At 44.5% G+C, this 13,295-nt stretch overlaps 1 protein-coding gene across 1 annotated transcript in view; it reads left to right on the forward strand.

The window, feature by feature from the left end:
- Positions 1-11,361, forward strand: part of TMEM178B (transmembrane protein 178B) — a 407,977-nt gene extending 396,616 nt beyond the window's left edge. Inside the window, exon 4 of the mRNA XM_007983176.3 lies at positions 1,559-11,361. Within this exon, the coding sequence (XP_007981367.1) occupies positions 1,559-1,809 (251 nt within the window). The 3' untranslated portion in view covers positions 1,810-11,361. The remainder of the gene's footprint in view (positions 1-1,558) is intronic.
- The last annotated feature ends 1,934 nt before the right edge of the window (positions 11,362-13,295 follow it).

Genomic DNA, 13,295 nt, shown 5'->3' on the forward strand with positions numbered 1-13,295 from the left:
TACCTGGTGGGCGCCATCTTGTTTGCTCCTTACTGTTCATGTGGTTGACAAAGAAAAGGGAAGATGCAGCCACCATGTTGAACATGCGTAGCTCCCAGGTAGCCTTTTCCTATTGGCACAGCTGCCGATATGCACCCGTGCAAGCTTCCAGCATGCTTATCTATGTCTGCAGCTCAATTTTACAGGCTGCTCGTTTGCTCAAATAAATGATTTGGGGGCTGCTTTTTATTAAAAGGAAAACCTTACCGAGGACTTCCTTACCCTCACTATCTGCCTAAATAATTCATTTTTAGCCACTATATCATTAGCATAGTTCCTAGCACATAGCACTTAATACTTATTTTAGGGTCAACTGTGGCCATTTAAATTATCACGAGCTTGTGAGCCTCATTCTTTCACTCTATATTTTCTTCCTTGTCTTCCAGGAAGCTTCTGGAAAAAAAATTAGGCTAGCTCTTAAAGAAACAAGGCTCAGTCTTAAAAAAAACTTGGCTGTTAGAAAGCAAGAGTTTTAATAATAAATATAAAATTGAATGCACCTCCTTTTGTTCCTTCCCTGTAAAAATGCTTTTCCTTTTTTTTCCGTCCATTGATCCAGCCCAGCCTTCCCAAACTATACGTCCTTCTTCTGCTCATTCCTCTCATATCAGTGGTTACACAAAGAACAGAAAACATAGCAAATCCAGAGGAAAGTTATTGAATTCATTTTAGACACACCAAAAACTTGTTGTATTAGTTTAAAATGGGTTTATAATTCTAAACCATTTTATATCATTCTACCTCTTATAGCAGTTTTCTTATCAGAGACTGATATGAGTAATATTTTTAAGAGGATGTCCCATCATCAATAAGTTTGTGAAATTCCTCATAAAGTAGGGTAGATGAGTTACCTTAATATTAATGTGGATGATGCGTGTTCATGGGTGAGAAGTCATGAGCAGGATTCCCCGTCTTTTGACTCTACCTCCCTCCCACTTTGTAAAGGATCTCATAGCATTAGCATTCCAGAGAGAACATTTTGGGAAATGTCTTATAGGAAAAAGGAAAATATTTCCAGTTTTCGGAAGAATTGTTGGTGAACAGATTAAAGGAAAACCTAATACTGTATGAGTAAGTCGTTATGAATAAGAAAAAGATTTTTTTTTTCTCTTTAAAGAAGTAGCAAACAGGAGGTGTTTTCCCTGTCTCCAAAGAAATACAATGAATTTAAAATGCTTTAGGAAAATGAACTGAATGTGCTTCTGCTCACTCTACCCCACACAAAACGCTCACGAGATATCTATTTAGTATCTTCCCAAAGGAGAGACTTCCCGAGTGTGTCCAAGAGTGGGCCATTATTGGAGAGTCATGAACTGGTGATCCTTTAATATTATTCTCCTCTCCATGAATATTTCCAGATATTGACCTTGGTGATAACCTGCTCTTACCTAGACTTCCCATTTTTCCTCCTTAAAAAAATTGAATATGTAATAATCTTAACTTTTCTCTTTCTCTCTCCCTCTCCTCTCCCCTTTCCTTCTTCATTTTCCCACCCCGTGTCTTTTCCCTTATCCTCCAGGAACCTTCTGCATCATTTCACTGTGCACCTGTGTGGCCGGGATCAACTTTGAGCTGTCACGTTACCCACGTTACTTGTACGGACTCCCTGATGATATCAGCCATGGCTATGGCTGGTCCATGTTCTGTGCATGGGGGGGCCTGGGCCTCACACTCATCTCGGGATTCTTCTGTACCTTGGCCCCTTCTGTTCAACCTGTCCCGAGGACCAACTGCCCTAAATCCAGACCCGAGAATGGGACAGTGTGCTAAAAAACAAACCCATACATACATATATATATATAAATATATATATATAATATACATATATAAAACAAAACTAAACTAAATCAAGACGATGCCAGTGCCAAGGTAGAGTTGAGTTGGCTCAGGCACCTGCATCTCGCCGGACTTTGTGTTGCCTCATCTCTGAGATGGGGAAAGTGTTTCCATCCTGTGGCTCTTCCATCGGTTTTTGACTTTTGGCTTCATGGTCTCTTGAAGACAGAGTGAACACCACCACTTGCGACCGCATCTTGATCCCCATCACTGGTGAGGACGGGGTGGTGAAGGGACAGTGGCAGGGGTCTGAGGCAGCACAGATGTAGAGAAGTAAGTGCCACCCACTGGGCCAACAGGAGAGGACGCCACCCCTAACCAGTCATATCACAGGGTAACAAAGCCCTTAGTTCCTAGAATGTAACCAAATCATTGAGGCCATTTTCAGAATCACTTCTTCTCCTGCTCTTCCTGTTCGGACTTCCTTCCCAGCCCACCAGCAACACACAAGGAGTGGAAGAGAAAACAAACTGAGAAGGACGTTTTCTCTTTGCTGCTAAACCTTTGGACAATGTTTCATAGGTGGGAACGGAAGAGAACATGCTGAGAGGCAAGATCTGCATCAATGAAAGGACGCTTCGGTGGATGCTCAGACAACCCAGTCTTACCTTCCAGCTGCCTTACACCCAGTGAAACAAGAGGCCACCCTGTCCCCAGCCGCACCTGCACTCCCTGGGCAGACTGGAGCCTTGGAGTCATGCTGTGATGTGTGTGTGCGGGTGTGTGTGCATGTGTACTTCGGGCAGTTTCCTTTTTTTCTTTTCTACCTTTTAAATGGAAATACTGCATTATGACTGTTGTCTCTCTATCACTGTAGTGGTTTCATGGCCCCAGATAGAGGCCCAGAGACCTAGAAATTGTCATGAGGGACAGGCCTATAAGGGTGCCAATTCTGCAGCTACAGATCCCTGGAGCGGTGTGTGCGTGCGTGCGTGTGTGTGTGTGTGTGTCTGTGCGGTGGATGTTTCTTGAGTGTGGGGTCTTATTGTTTGTGTTGTATTTTTTTAAATTATTGTTTTTGGTATAGCTGAAATTTCCAGAGGGCAGAACCAAGAACAAAGCCACTGGGCCAGAGGACCCCCGTGGTTCTCCACATTACAGCTCTGGGACTCTTCGTGATTTAGTCCTCTAATTTTGGAAGTTCAAGACACAGCTGGGCACATAGGCCATGAGAGAAGTGGGGGAACACACGGTTCGGGAGGGAGAAGGAATGTTGCTCTGGTTGCTGTTGTACAAGAACATACACCAACAAGACCTTCACTCCCCATTATAGAAGCTGTCCTTTGTCACTGGACATCTCCCCTTTCCCTAGGGGTGACCTCTGTACAAGCGAAAGGAAGTAGGTCACATGCAGAGAGAGCACGTCCATTTCCCATGGGCTCAAGTTTGTATGATATTGTGTAAATTAATGCAGAACTCTTGACTCTTTCCATCCTCTTCCTTTCCCTCTTGATATTCAAGGCCATGAATCCCAAAATAACAGTCTTAGTGGCTAGCACCCAAACAGAGGTGGAATAAATCCACCCCAGTATCTTGGGCTCATTTGAACAAATTAGCACTGCAGGTGCTGGCAAGCAAAGTCAGCCAGAGAGTTGCGAACACTGTAGGGGTGGGAGTCTGCTGGAGTGGGCTGGAGCCACTCACAGTCATCTCAGTGACCCTGCTGGTGCCCAACAGCCCTGGGGAGGCCAGGTGAGAATCCCTGAGCTGGCATAGCCGTGGTCAGCTGTATAGCAGAGAATCCCATTGTTTCATAAACAAATATGCTTTGGGAGCTTTGCCAACACTCAGCAGCCTTCCTTCCACTGCTGTGTGATCTGTTTCATTTACCTGTCTTCCAACCCATCTTCCTACCACCCTCCTCCTTTTCTCACCTACTAACCACTTACCTTCTCTCTCTTTTATCTTCCACCCTCATCTGCTCCTTTGAACTGTGTGTGTGTAATTCATATCTGGATATGATATGACATCTGATGTGCATGAATGGGATTGAATGTGGGTCTCTCTGTATGTGCATCTCTCTGGTGCATTTTGTGTACGTTTGTGTCAGTACACACCTGCACACAGGTGTGGGTGCACTACTCAAGACTTCCTTACTGGGGACGCTGGTCAGCATCTGCAAAAGGTCTCATGTGTGAGTTCCCTGTGTGTGGGTGTGCTGGGCGATAGGGTAAGGTGTGCAATGGGAAAAGTTGTTAGCTTCCAGTTGGGGTTCTAAGGATTATTTTTAAAACAAATGATTTATTCTGTGAGAAGGGAAATAATTTTCAGGAAAACCCAGTTTTTAAATTGGGCATTTTATTTCTAATTTTCTTTGAAAAGAGATTTCTCCCTTAAGGGGAAGGGCATACTTGGGCTTAAGGAAAAGTGAAGAAAAGTATCTCAGATTGAGAGGCCTTGTGTCTTCCTTCCAAGTGTCCTGAATGGGCTCTCCCAAGGAAGGGACAGACAGGTGTTCACGAGCATCCATTTGGGGAAGAGGGCCTGTCTATGACCACACTGAAATTCCAGCTTTTTTCCAGTTGCAGGAGAGAGGGGAAAAATTCTAAATGGGGAAATTTGCTATGAACCATTTAAACTTTTTGTAAGTAACCATGTTTGAGGATGCTGGCTACAGACCTATCATTATTTATATCCTCTTTAAAAAAAAAAAATTCCCATACTTTCAATGAATAGATTATCTGCTGTATCCAATTACTATCTTTGTGACAGACATTTAGCAAAGTTTACTGCATCCCTTTGAAACCCTGAGAGTTCCTGAAATTTTAGAAAGCTCCCAGGAAAGATGTAAACAACCTGGGCTCAACTCACCAGCCCAGAGCAGGGGCTTTGAGTGACTTCTTTGATAGTGGGGCCAGATAAGTACAAACACACTTTGGGATCTGATCCTGCTGGGAAGCAAAACACGCCCAGCCACATGACCAGGATAGAGGCCCCATTCAGAGGGCAAGTCCTGGCCAGTGGCAGGACTTCTCAGGTGACCTTGATCCCTCTAGCATAAGGGCTTGATCACAGATTAAAACATGTGACTCCAACCAGTTACAGAGCTTTCTGTCTGTGAAGTAGCTGAGGGAGATGAGGAGGAGGAAGACAAGAGCCTTGACTTGTGAGGCTCTGCTAACCCTGAATCAAAGTAGAACCCAACCTTATGAGGGCATTTAGGGTCAATGACCTCACTAAAGTCACCAGCCCCAACCCCAGGTCAAGTTCAAACTTCTTACTGGCATATGAATATGTATGTGCTTTGAGCTCCATGCAAGTCAACCTTGAGCCTGGGACCCATTGCAACTTTTATTTCCTTCACTACTCTACTACATTGGGATTCAGGAAAGTGAGGTATTCTACTTAGAGAGAGGCCCCACATCTTTTTCTCCTTATTTTGGGAGTTATGGTTTCTTCTTCTATTTCCATTTCCTGTCTCTCCACTCACTCCTAATTTCCTCATGCATCAACTTGGGTCAATTAAGATAGATAAGTGATTCATCTGTAGAGAGGCTCCTAGACTCCAAGCAGCCCCCTTCCTTGTTCATTGTGGCCGTAGGTTTTATAAGGAGGTCTGTGGCTCCCTGGCATCAAAATATGAAAAATAAAATCTGTGCCTGTTCCAGCTTCAATCCTCCTCCAAGCCTTAGCTTTTCAACAACCCTACCATTCAACTTCAGGGATCACGGAGTCACAGAGACTGGACAACTCCTCCAAATCTAGACAAAGACTTCCCTAAGCACCCCGAGCCCAGGTGCATGTCTTCCCATCAGGGACGAGTGGTCCCACCAACAATGCTTGCCTCTCCTGTGACAAGAGGGAAGGATATCCCAAGACTCTGAGACTAAGTCCTATATCTCAATATTCATCCACACTCATGATAAGATGCTGAAAACAAATGCACTATGTGTAGCTGTCTTGATTCAGTGGGAGGATGTGCTGCTTAGGTCTCCAAAGATGCCCACCTGGGTCAAATTCAGAATAATGAACTCAGGTACATCACCCAGAGGCATTTAGAATGGACTCTCTCTTCACCTGGATTATGCGCTGAGTGGTAACTGATTTTTCAAATATCCGAGGGAAGGAGTGGGAAGAGATACACTGTGGTCATCCTTTGGTGTGGTTTGTGGGGGATACTTGGTTGATTCTTGTAGTTAAAGTGAAGCTGCTTTTCTGAAAATGTTCCCTCTCTTCAGGGGACTCATCCATCCCAGGGGACACACCTAGCCCCTTCCAGGGAAATACGATGTTTCCGAGTGAGAGGTGATTTCAGTGCAAATAGAAAGAGCTGGTGCACACCAGCAGGGTTGCCTTCCATGCCATCTTCCAGCTGGTGTGGGATAGAGTAAGGGGGCAGATTTTTAAGAACTCCACCAGAGTTGACATACACATGTGATTCTGGTGTCTGTCTCTCAAAACTCTCAATGTCTGGGGCTGTGTTTGCCCTCTTTTCATTGATGCTGCCATGATGCAAAATGTTTCTTAAACATTATTCCTAGTTCTTAGAATATGTGATTACTGAGTATTGGATTTCTTTCCTGGATAATACATGCTCATTGTAGAATACAACAAAAATAAAATACAAAAAAGACTACAAGATTGTTCATAATCAGGTCACTCTGAGGCATCTACCATGGGCCCAATCCAAATGGTCATGACCTCAAAACTTCCCCAATGAGTGCTTGTCTCTGGGTTGGCAGCTGGGGCCATGTGAGCAGTGCACAGCCACAGAACCACACTGGTCTGCGTCAAGTTGACCCTGTGTTCCTGGCAGCAAGAATGCAGGGCCCTGAGCCCCCACAGATAGCAAAGAGGCCTAAAAGTTTAATGCCAGACCTTAGGGGCAGGATGGAGCAGGGCTAAGAGATTTCTATTCGGGTATGTCTGCCTGCTTTTCTTCCTTTCTTCCTTCCTTCTTTCCTTCCTTTTCTTTCATTTTCTCTTTTTTTTTTTTTTTGGGGGGGGGTCAGATGCCATCTCAATATAATCATAGAGGTAAGAATGCTGAAGCCAGAGTAACTCACTCATTCAGCTACACTTGTTTAACAGTTACTGTAAATTTCACTACAGCTCTGCATTGAAATGATTTGTGACTCTGGGCACTGTGTCTTCTCCATACTTGAACTTCCTCATCTACAAAATGAGGATAGTGATAACACCTTACCTCATGGTATATTAAGGGTGACAAAGAAATTGCCAAGTGATTTGCAAACATGAAGTGTCATATGAGTTATGTATCCTCTAATTCCCTCAGAAGACCCCCCGCTGGAATGGAATTCTCGCATGAAGTGTCTGTGCCTCGCTGCGGAAGGATAAACCAGAGTGCAAGGTCATCTTTGTTGCTGAACAGGGCGGACCTGTCCCACTTCAGCACACTTAAATTCAGGTCCCCCAGAGAAATTTGTTCCTTATTTTACTTTACCTATTCCTAGACTTCCTTTTGTCCAGAGCCAGTTTTACAAAGGGCACTTTTATCCATCTCAATTATTCGCAGAGGTGACAGAATGAGTAAACCATATGGCCAAATAGCATATATGAGCTAAACCAGCTAACTATTAACCAAGGCACATGGTCAATGCCTTAGTATTTTTTTTTTAATTCTCCTAACGTTATTTCCAGCTGTACATTCCCAAATGGAATGAGTGGAAGCAAATCAGATTCTGAAAGGTTTCAATGATCTTTCAAGTTTAGGGTGAGACCAAGTCTCAAAGAACTAGGATCTTCTTTCTCTTGTCAGTTGCTGAAGCCAGTAGCTTCATCAAAAACATATGAATTCATATAAGGAAGCCCTTTAGATGGTATATTCACTAAGACATGTCTGGGTGTGATCCTGTTTGGGAAAAACAGAATCCTAGGTTCTAAACAAGAAAAGAACGCCCTTCCCAAAGGGTCTGCACATTCTCTGCTTCGCAGCCGATCAAATGTCCATGTGAGGGTGAGACTTCCTCCAAGGAAAGGGAAGCCATTGCTCTCTCTATAGATAGAGCCCAGCCGGTAACGGGGGAGCCACCCAACTGCAGGGGGGTGTGTGTTCAGGTGTGAAAAACAGAAAACTGGGTCTGAACATGAAGAGTTGCACAGCAGTAGCTTGAAGAAGCTGGCATCTCTTTGGCAAACACCAATCTCAGCAAATGCAACTCCCACACTTCATTCCCAAGGACCAGGTGTTGCTCCTTAAGGAACTCTGTATCCCTCTCTCCTCTCCAGAACCCCATGCTTCCCACTGGCTGAGCTTTTCCTTTCCTTTCCGGGTCACCCATAGACCCTCTCCAATCCGTCTGTACCAGTGCGTCTGTGTTGTGAGCGTGACCAAGCCTTTCCTGTGAAGAGCTTTCACGAACTCATTCTCATACTCTTTCCCCATTTCCACCCATGGTGTGACTGTTTTGCTATTCAAGACTATCTGTAAAAATGTACAAATAAAAGTGTAAACTGAAAATAAAGGGGAGGGAGATTGAGATTAAACAAATGCAATGATGTAGCCCTTAGTTTTCTGAGGACTTATGTGGACGGCCCTAAAATCCTGACTTCGGGTGGGATTTGAAGGGAGGGATACCACTGACACAGGAGGTTTTTTTCTGGTTGTTTCTCCCACAGTCATCAGTGTCTGCTTAGAACTCTCTGTTCTAAAGGTTTTTCCCTGTAAAGTAAAATGTACTTCCCCCAAAATAAAAGTAAATCAGCAATGTTTGAAGGGTTATAGCAAGGGTCATGACAAAGACCTGACTCTGGGGTGGCATGAGTGGCCCTGTCACTGGCTCACTCGGGGGCTTGGGGGAGTCTCGTTACCTCACTCTGTCTCCACATCTTCTCAGCCAAATGGGGATCAGGGGCTTCTAGGGCTCCTGGGGTGCCCAATCCCCTTGTGTATTTTGCTGCTATTTTTAGAGAGACTTTGAGCCCTTGCCAGTGTGTGCTTACTGCGTGGAGGTAAATTAGGAGACGTTTTCTCTCTGCTCCTCCTGGCCCCTGCTTTCGCCCCTCAGAAAGTGACCTCGAGCTAACATCCAGTTTGCACTCAGAGTCCAGAGCCTTCTATCTACCTTTTCATTCTCAGATTCCTTTTCCCACCTGCTTTGACGATCTCATTTTACTGTCTATCTCTACTGACTGAGCTTTGCTGCACTGGGCTGGGGTAGGAGAAAGAGCATCCAAGGAGATGACGCGTGAATTGCTTTGTAATTTATGACTCACCATGTAAATGTGGCTTGCAGTGTCAGAAGCAGGGAGTCTGGCTAAGGGATGCTACCAAATAAGAATGAAGACGGCAGGGGCAGTGGTGGCATGGAGGCAGTAGGCAGAAGATGTGGGTTGGGAGCAGAGGTAAGATGAAGGGAGCTTTGGGAAGGAGAGATGGCAGAATCACCAGAAAATCCTCAGCAAGGCAGTAGAGAAGGATCCTCAAAGCAGTAACACTGAAGTAATAGGAAGTAGGAAAGAGGAGCAGGGATTAGGTAAATCTGCTGCATAAACAACTGTGTCCCTGCAGGACTGAGAAGACCAGCTGCCTGGGAGAGTGGAGGCACATCGAGCTTGGCCAGTGACCCAACCCATGATTAGGGGCACCTTCAATCCCAACTTTCCTCCCCTCTGCTGGTTCACAGTGATGGGACCAGTTTCAGGAAGGTAGTATAGACCAGCATCATCCAATGGAAACATGATCCAAGTCACATATGCAATTTTTAATATTCTAGTAGCCACGTTTTTTAAAGTCCAAAGAAAGAGCTAAAATCAGTGAAATTAATTTTCAGACTACATTTTAACCTAACATTTCAAAAATAGTATCACTTCAGCATGGAATCAATATAAAAATTACTGGGATATTTTACATTCTTTTTTTCCAAATGAAGTCTTCAAAATCCAATGTGATTGTCCCCTTAGAAAACATCTCAATTTGGCCCAGCCCCATTTGCAGTGTTCAAAAGCCACACCTGACTACTGGTTGCTGTATAGGACAGCACGGACTTAGATTCTTCATTAGAAGACTAATGGGGTGGTCCTCCCTGGTGGGTCACTCACTGTCATAGCTCTTGTCATAGCTGATGAAGGCAGGATTGAGTCTTGTTGTGTTGGCCTAGAGTAGAAAGCACAGAGCTATGTCGAGGCTGCTGTCTTGGCCTCTGGAAGTTCTGCTTCACCTGCTTAGTAAGAGGAGATGACCACTCCTGTGGACTGCATGTCTCATCTGCCCCCAGAGGGTGTCGGCGCTGCCCCAGGCATGTCCCTGATGACCTGTCCAAGTACTAGAGGCCAAAGCAGGTCATATTCTTCAGCTGCAGGAATGTCAGCTACTGCCCTCACCCCTTATCCTGATCCCTTTATCATATAGTAGGGAAGGGGCAGGCAGGCCTTCTCTCTGTCAATCTGGTCCAATCACCTGCTAAGATCATCTCACCAATATTTGGAATTGTTTTCTCAATCCCTTAATTTTCTTAAACATTTATCTTAAAGTCAAATGCTAAAAAGGAGATACCCTGGGAAGGGCAGTGGCTTCAGGCACACTGGGTCTCCTAGGAGGTGGCAGTGATGGTGACAAGTTCTACCCTTGCACTGGGACTCAACCCACCATTGCCTACCTCTCCTCCCTGCCTGGAGACCTTCCTTAGGATTGAAGAAATCTCCTTTGTTTGCGAAAAAGATAAGTATCGAGATCTTAATGGAGAGAGCAGAATAAAAGGCAAGGAGCCAACCCCTGGGTAGTCTCAAAGCATTTCAACAAGTCACTATGACAAGGTTTGATTGATTTAAAATATAACATTCTGAGCCCTGTGTTACTGAGCGAAAATGAGCTGATTTGGTGAGTATGTTTTATATATGGTCATTAGACAGGGACCATAACCGACAAAACTCTCAAACGCCTGGAGTGTTTATGGCCCACCAGATTATTGCTCAGTCAATATAAATTTATTTACCTTTAATTTGCATAGTGCTTTCTGATTGGTCAGACAAGGAGTGGTGTGTACTGCAGGATTCTAACAACGCCTCTGCCCTTGGAGGTAGCAATTCCTGTGGTTATTGGTGCTAAAATAAGATTAAATATTATGTTAATTTGTTCTGATATGATGTGAATAAATGTGTTGTTTAATCTTAACAAGAATGCTACATCTTATCAGATCTATTGTACTGTCTGTTCCTTCTCATAATTAATTAATTACAGGAAAGGTGATCCAAACCAGATCTTGAAACTATTGTGATATTCTGAGAGGTAAATTTAACAGGGAAGTGGGAGGGGGGATGAAAAGGGAAATTGCCAGGTTCCTGTGACTTTGAAAGGACTGAGGAAGCAGAGAGCATTTGGGGACTTCACTGAAACTGACTGCATCTTGCAATTTTCTTTTTCGAATTGGCAGAAATATTGTATTTCCATCGATTGAAGAAAAACAAGTGTCTGGTAATTAATTAAATGACTTGTTCATGGAAAAAATAAAAATAAATAATCTGTCAGTTGTGGAATGTAAACTGATTAAACAATTAAATAAAGAAGATTATGTTGTGTGTTTTAAAGGATTTTGTCTGCTTGGGGTAGGGAGCAAGATGGGGGTGGGTGGAGGCTGCAGTATTTGATGGTGAAGGGTATTTTTCCCTCAGGTTCTGTATAGAAAAAAAAGTATGATTATTATGTAGATAACCAGCTGAAAACTTGAATCCAGAAGAAAATAGATAGCAAATATTTCAATCATGTGAGGGCCAAAGGTACATGCTTTGAGCGGTGGGTGAAAGAAGAAAAAATGGAGAGGGATTCAGAAGAGAAAAAGAGAGAAACTTGTTCTTTTTTTACTATTACTGGTATTAACAACTTTTTTTAAAAGACTTTATGAGATGCTGGAATGACTAATTACATTCTAACCCCTCAACTTGTTTCCCAGTTTCCAGTGAAGAGAGAAATTTCTCTCCTAGTGTTCATCAGCTTTGTCCCTAACTTTGAGTCACAGTTCCTTTCCACCCGTCTACCTCTTCAAAGGTTTGGGCTCACGCCTGGGTGGGAGGCTAAGGTAGGAGGGAAATGGACTTTAGAAGCAAGTGCTCTGTAAAGAGTGGTGTGTCTCAGCCAGCATCTCTAGTTTACAGTGAAAGAAACTGGCTGTGTCTGACATAAGTGGGGAAGTAATTTACTGACGAGACATGGGGAGCTGGAAGCCTGTAGGAAGGAAGGCAGGAAGAAATGTGCAGCTGAGCAGCCAGAATTGCATCTCATGCTGATCTGGACCCTGCAGTCACTGCCTCTGGACTTCATGGGCACCACAGCTCACCTGGCTGCTGCTACTGCCCTGAGGCTGTATGGCGCTGCTTCTGCCGCCATCTCCACCAGGACGAATCCCCAGGGCCCTTCTTATCTCAGGCAGTAGCTCCGGTGTCAGAATCCCACATGGGTGCACCATCTAAGGAGCCTGAGAAAACAGGTTTAGAACCTTTTAATCTTCTCTCTTGAGTGGTGAGCTCTGCCTCCCACCAAGATGCATGGAATAGGCAATTCCCCAAACCTAGATCTGGGCAGCCCAAAAGAAGAAATGTCCATTACAGGTGGGGTGGCTGAGGGAGAGGAAGGATACCTGAATGAGAGGTATATTGCTGCATCTCCCTGTGGTAGATCTCAAGGGTGGCCAAGTGGGTGTGACATAAACCATGACAGTGATTAGTGTCATGGCTAGTAGCCTCTGTGGAAAGATGGGCACAGTGCTGGACCTTGCACAAGAAGACCTGCGTGGATTTACTCTGATACAGAGTAATATCAGCTGTGGAACTTTTTTAAAAGGGGCATCCTGGAGGCAACAGAAACAGTAAAGCAGTTCAAAAGTAAGCACAGGTGAGGGCAGGTGCCTTACAGAATAGATGAGGGGAGGGCTTTACAAGTGGAAAAGAACTTGAAGAAATGGGAGAGCCATTGCTACCCACCTTGGTAGCAATGTCCCTTAGAAGAGAGAAAGAATGGAAATACCACTGATCTTTTTTTTTTTTATTGTTGTACTTTAAGTTCTAGGGCACATGTGCATAACGTGCAGGTTTGTTACATATGTATACTTGTGCCATGTTGCTGTGCTGCACCCATCAACTCGTCATTTACATCAGGTATAACTCCCAATGCAATCCCTCCCACCACTGATCTTAAGTAGTGAGCAAGACTTTCCACCCTTGCACCTCCCAGGGAAAGCAGGTGGAATTAAAGAGTGTCTGCCCCAGCCTGGGCAGGGGTGAGTAGGATGGGTAAGACATTCTCACCGGATCCTGGGACTTCTATGCTGCAGCATTGTGACCTGAGGGGTGGATGCAGTTGCCAGCAACACTTTGAGGCAGAAGGCCCCGATGCTCTATGGACAGCCTCAGGTAAGCCACAGGAGACATTCTGTTCTCCTTTTTCCAGTGCAGCACCACTTTGATTTCCGTGTCTGAAATGAATTATGCAGTCCACAGAGTTTAGCAGAGACCTGGGTTTGCAGGAA

The sequence above is a fragment of the Chlorocebus sabaeus genome, chromosome 21 (assembly GCF_047675955.1).
Source record: "Chlorocebus sabaeus isolate Y175 chromosome 21, mChlSab1.0.hap1, whole genome shotgun sequence".
Taxonomy (NCBI): Eukaryota; Metazoa; Chordata; class Mammalia; order Primates; family Cercopithecidae; genus Chlorocebus; species Chlorocebus sabaeus.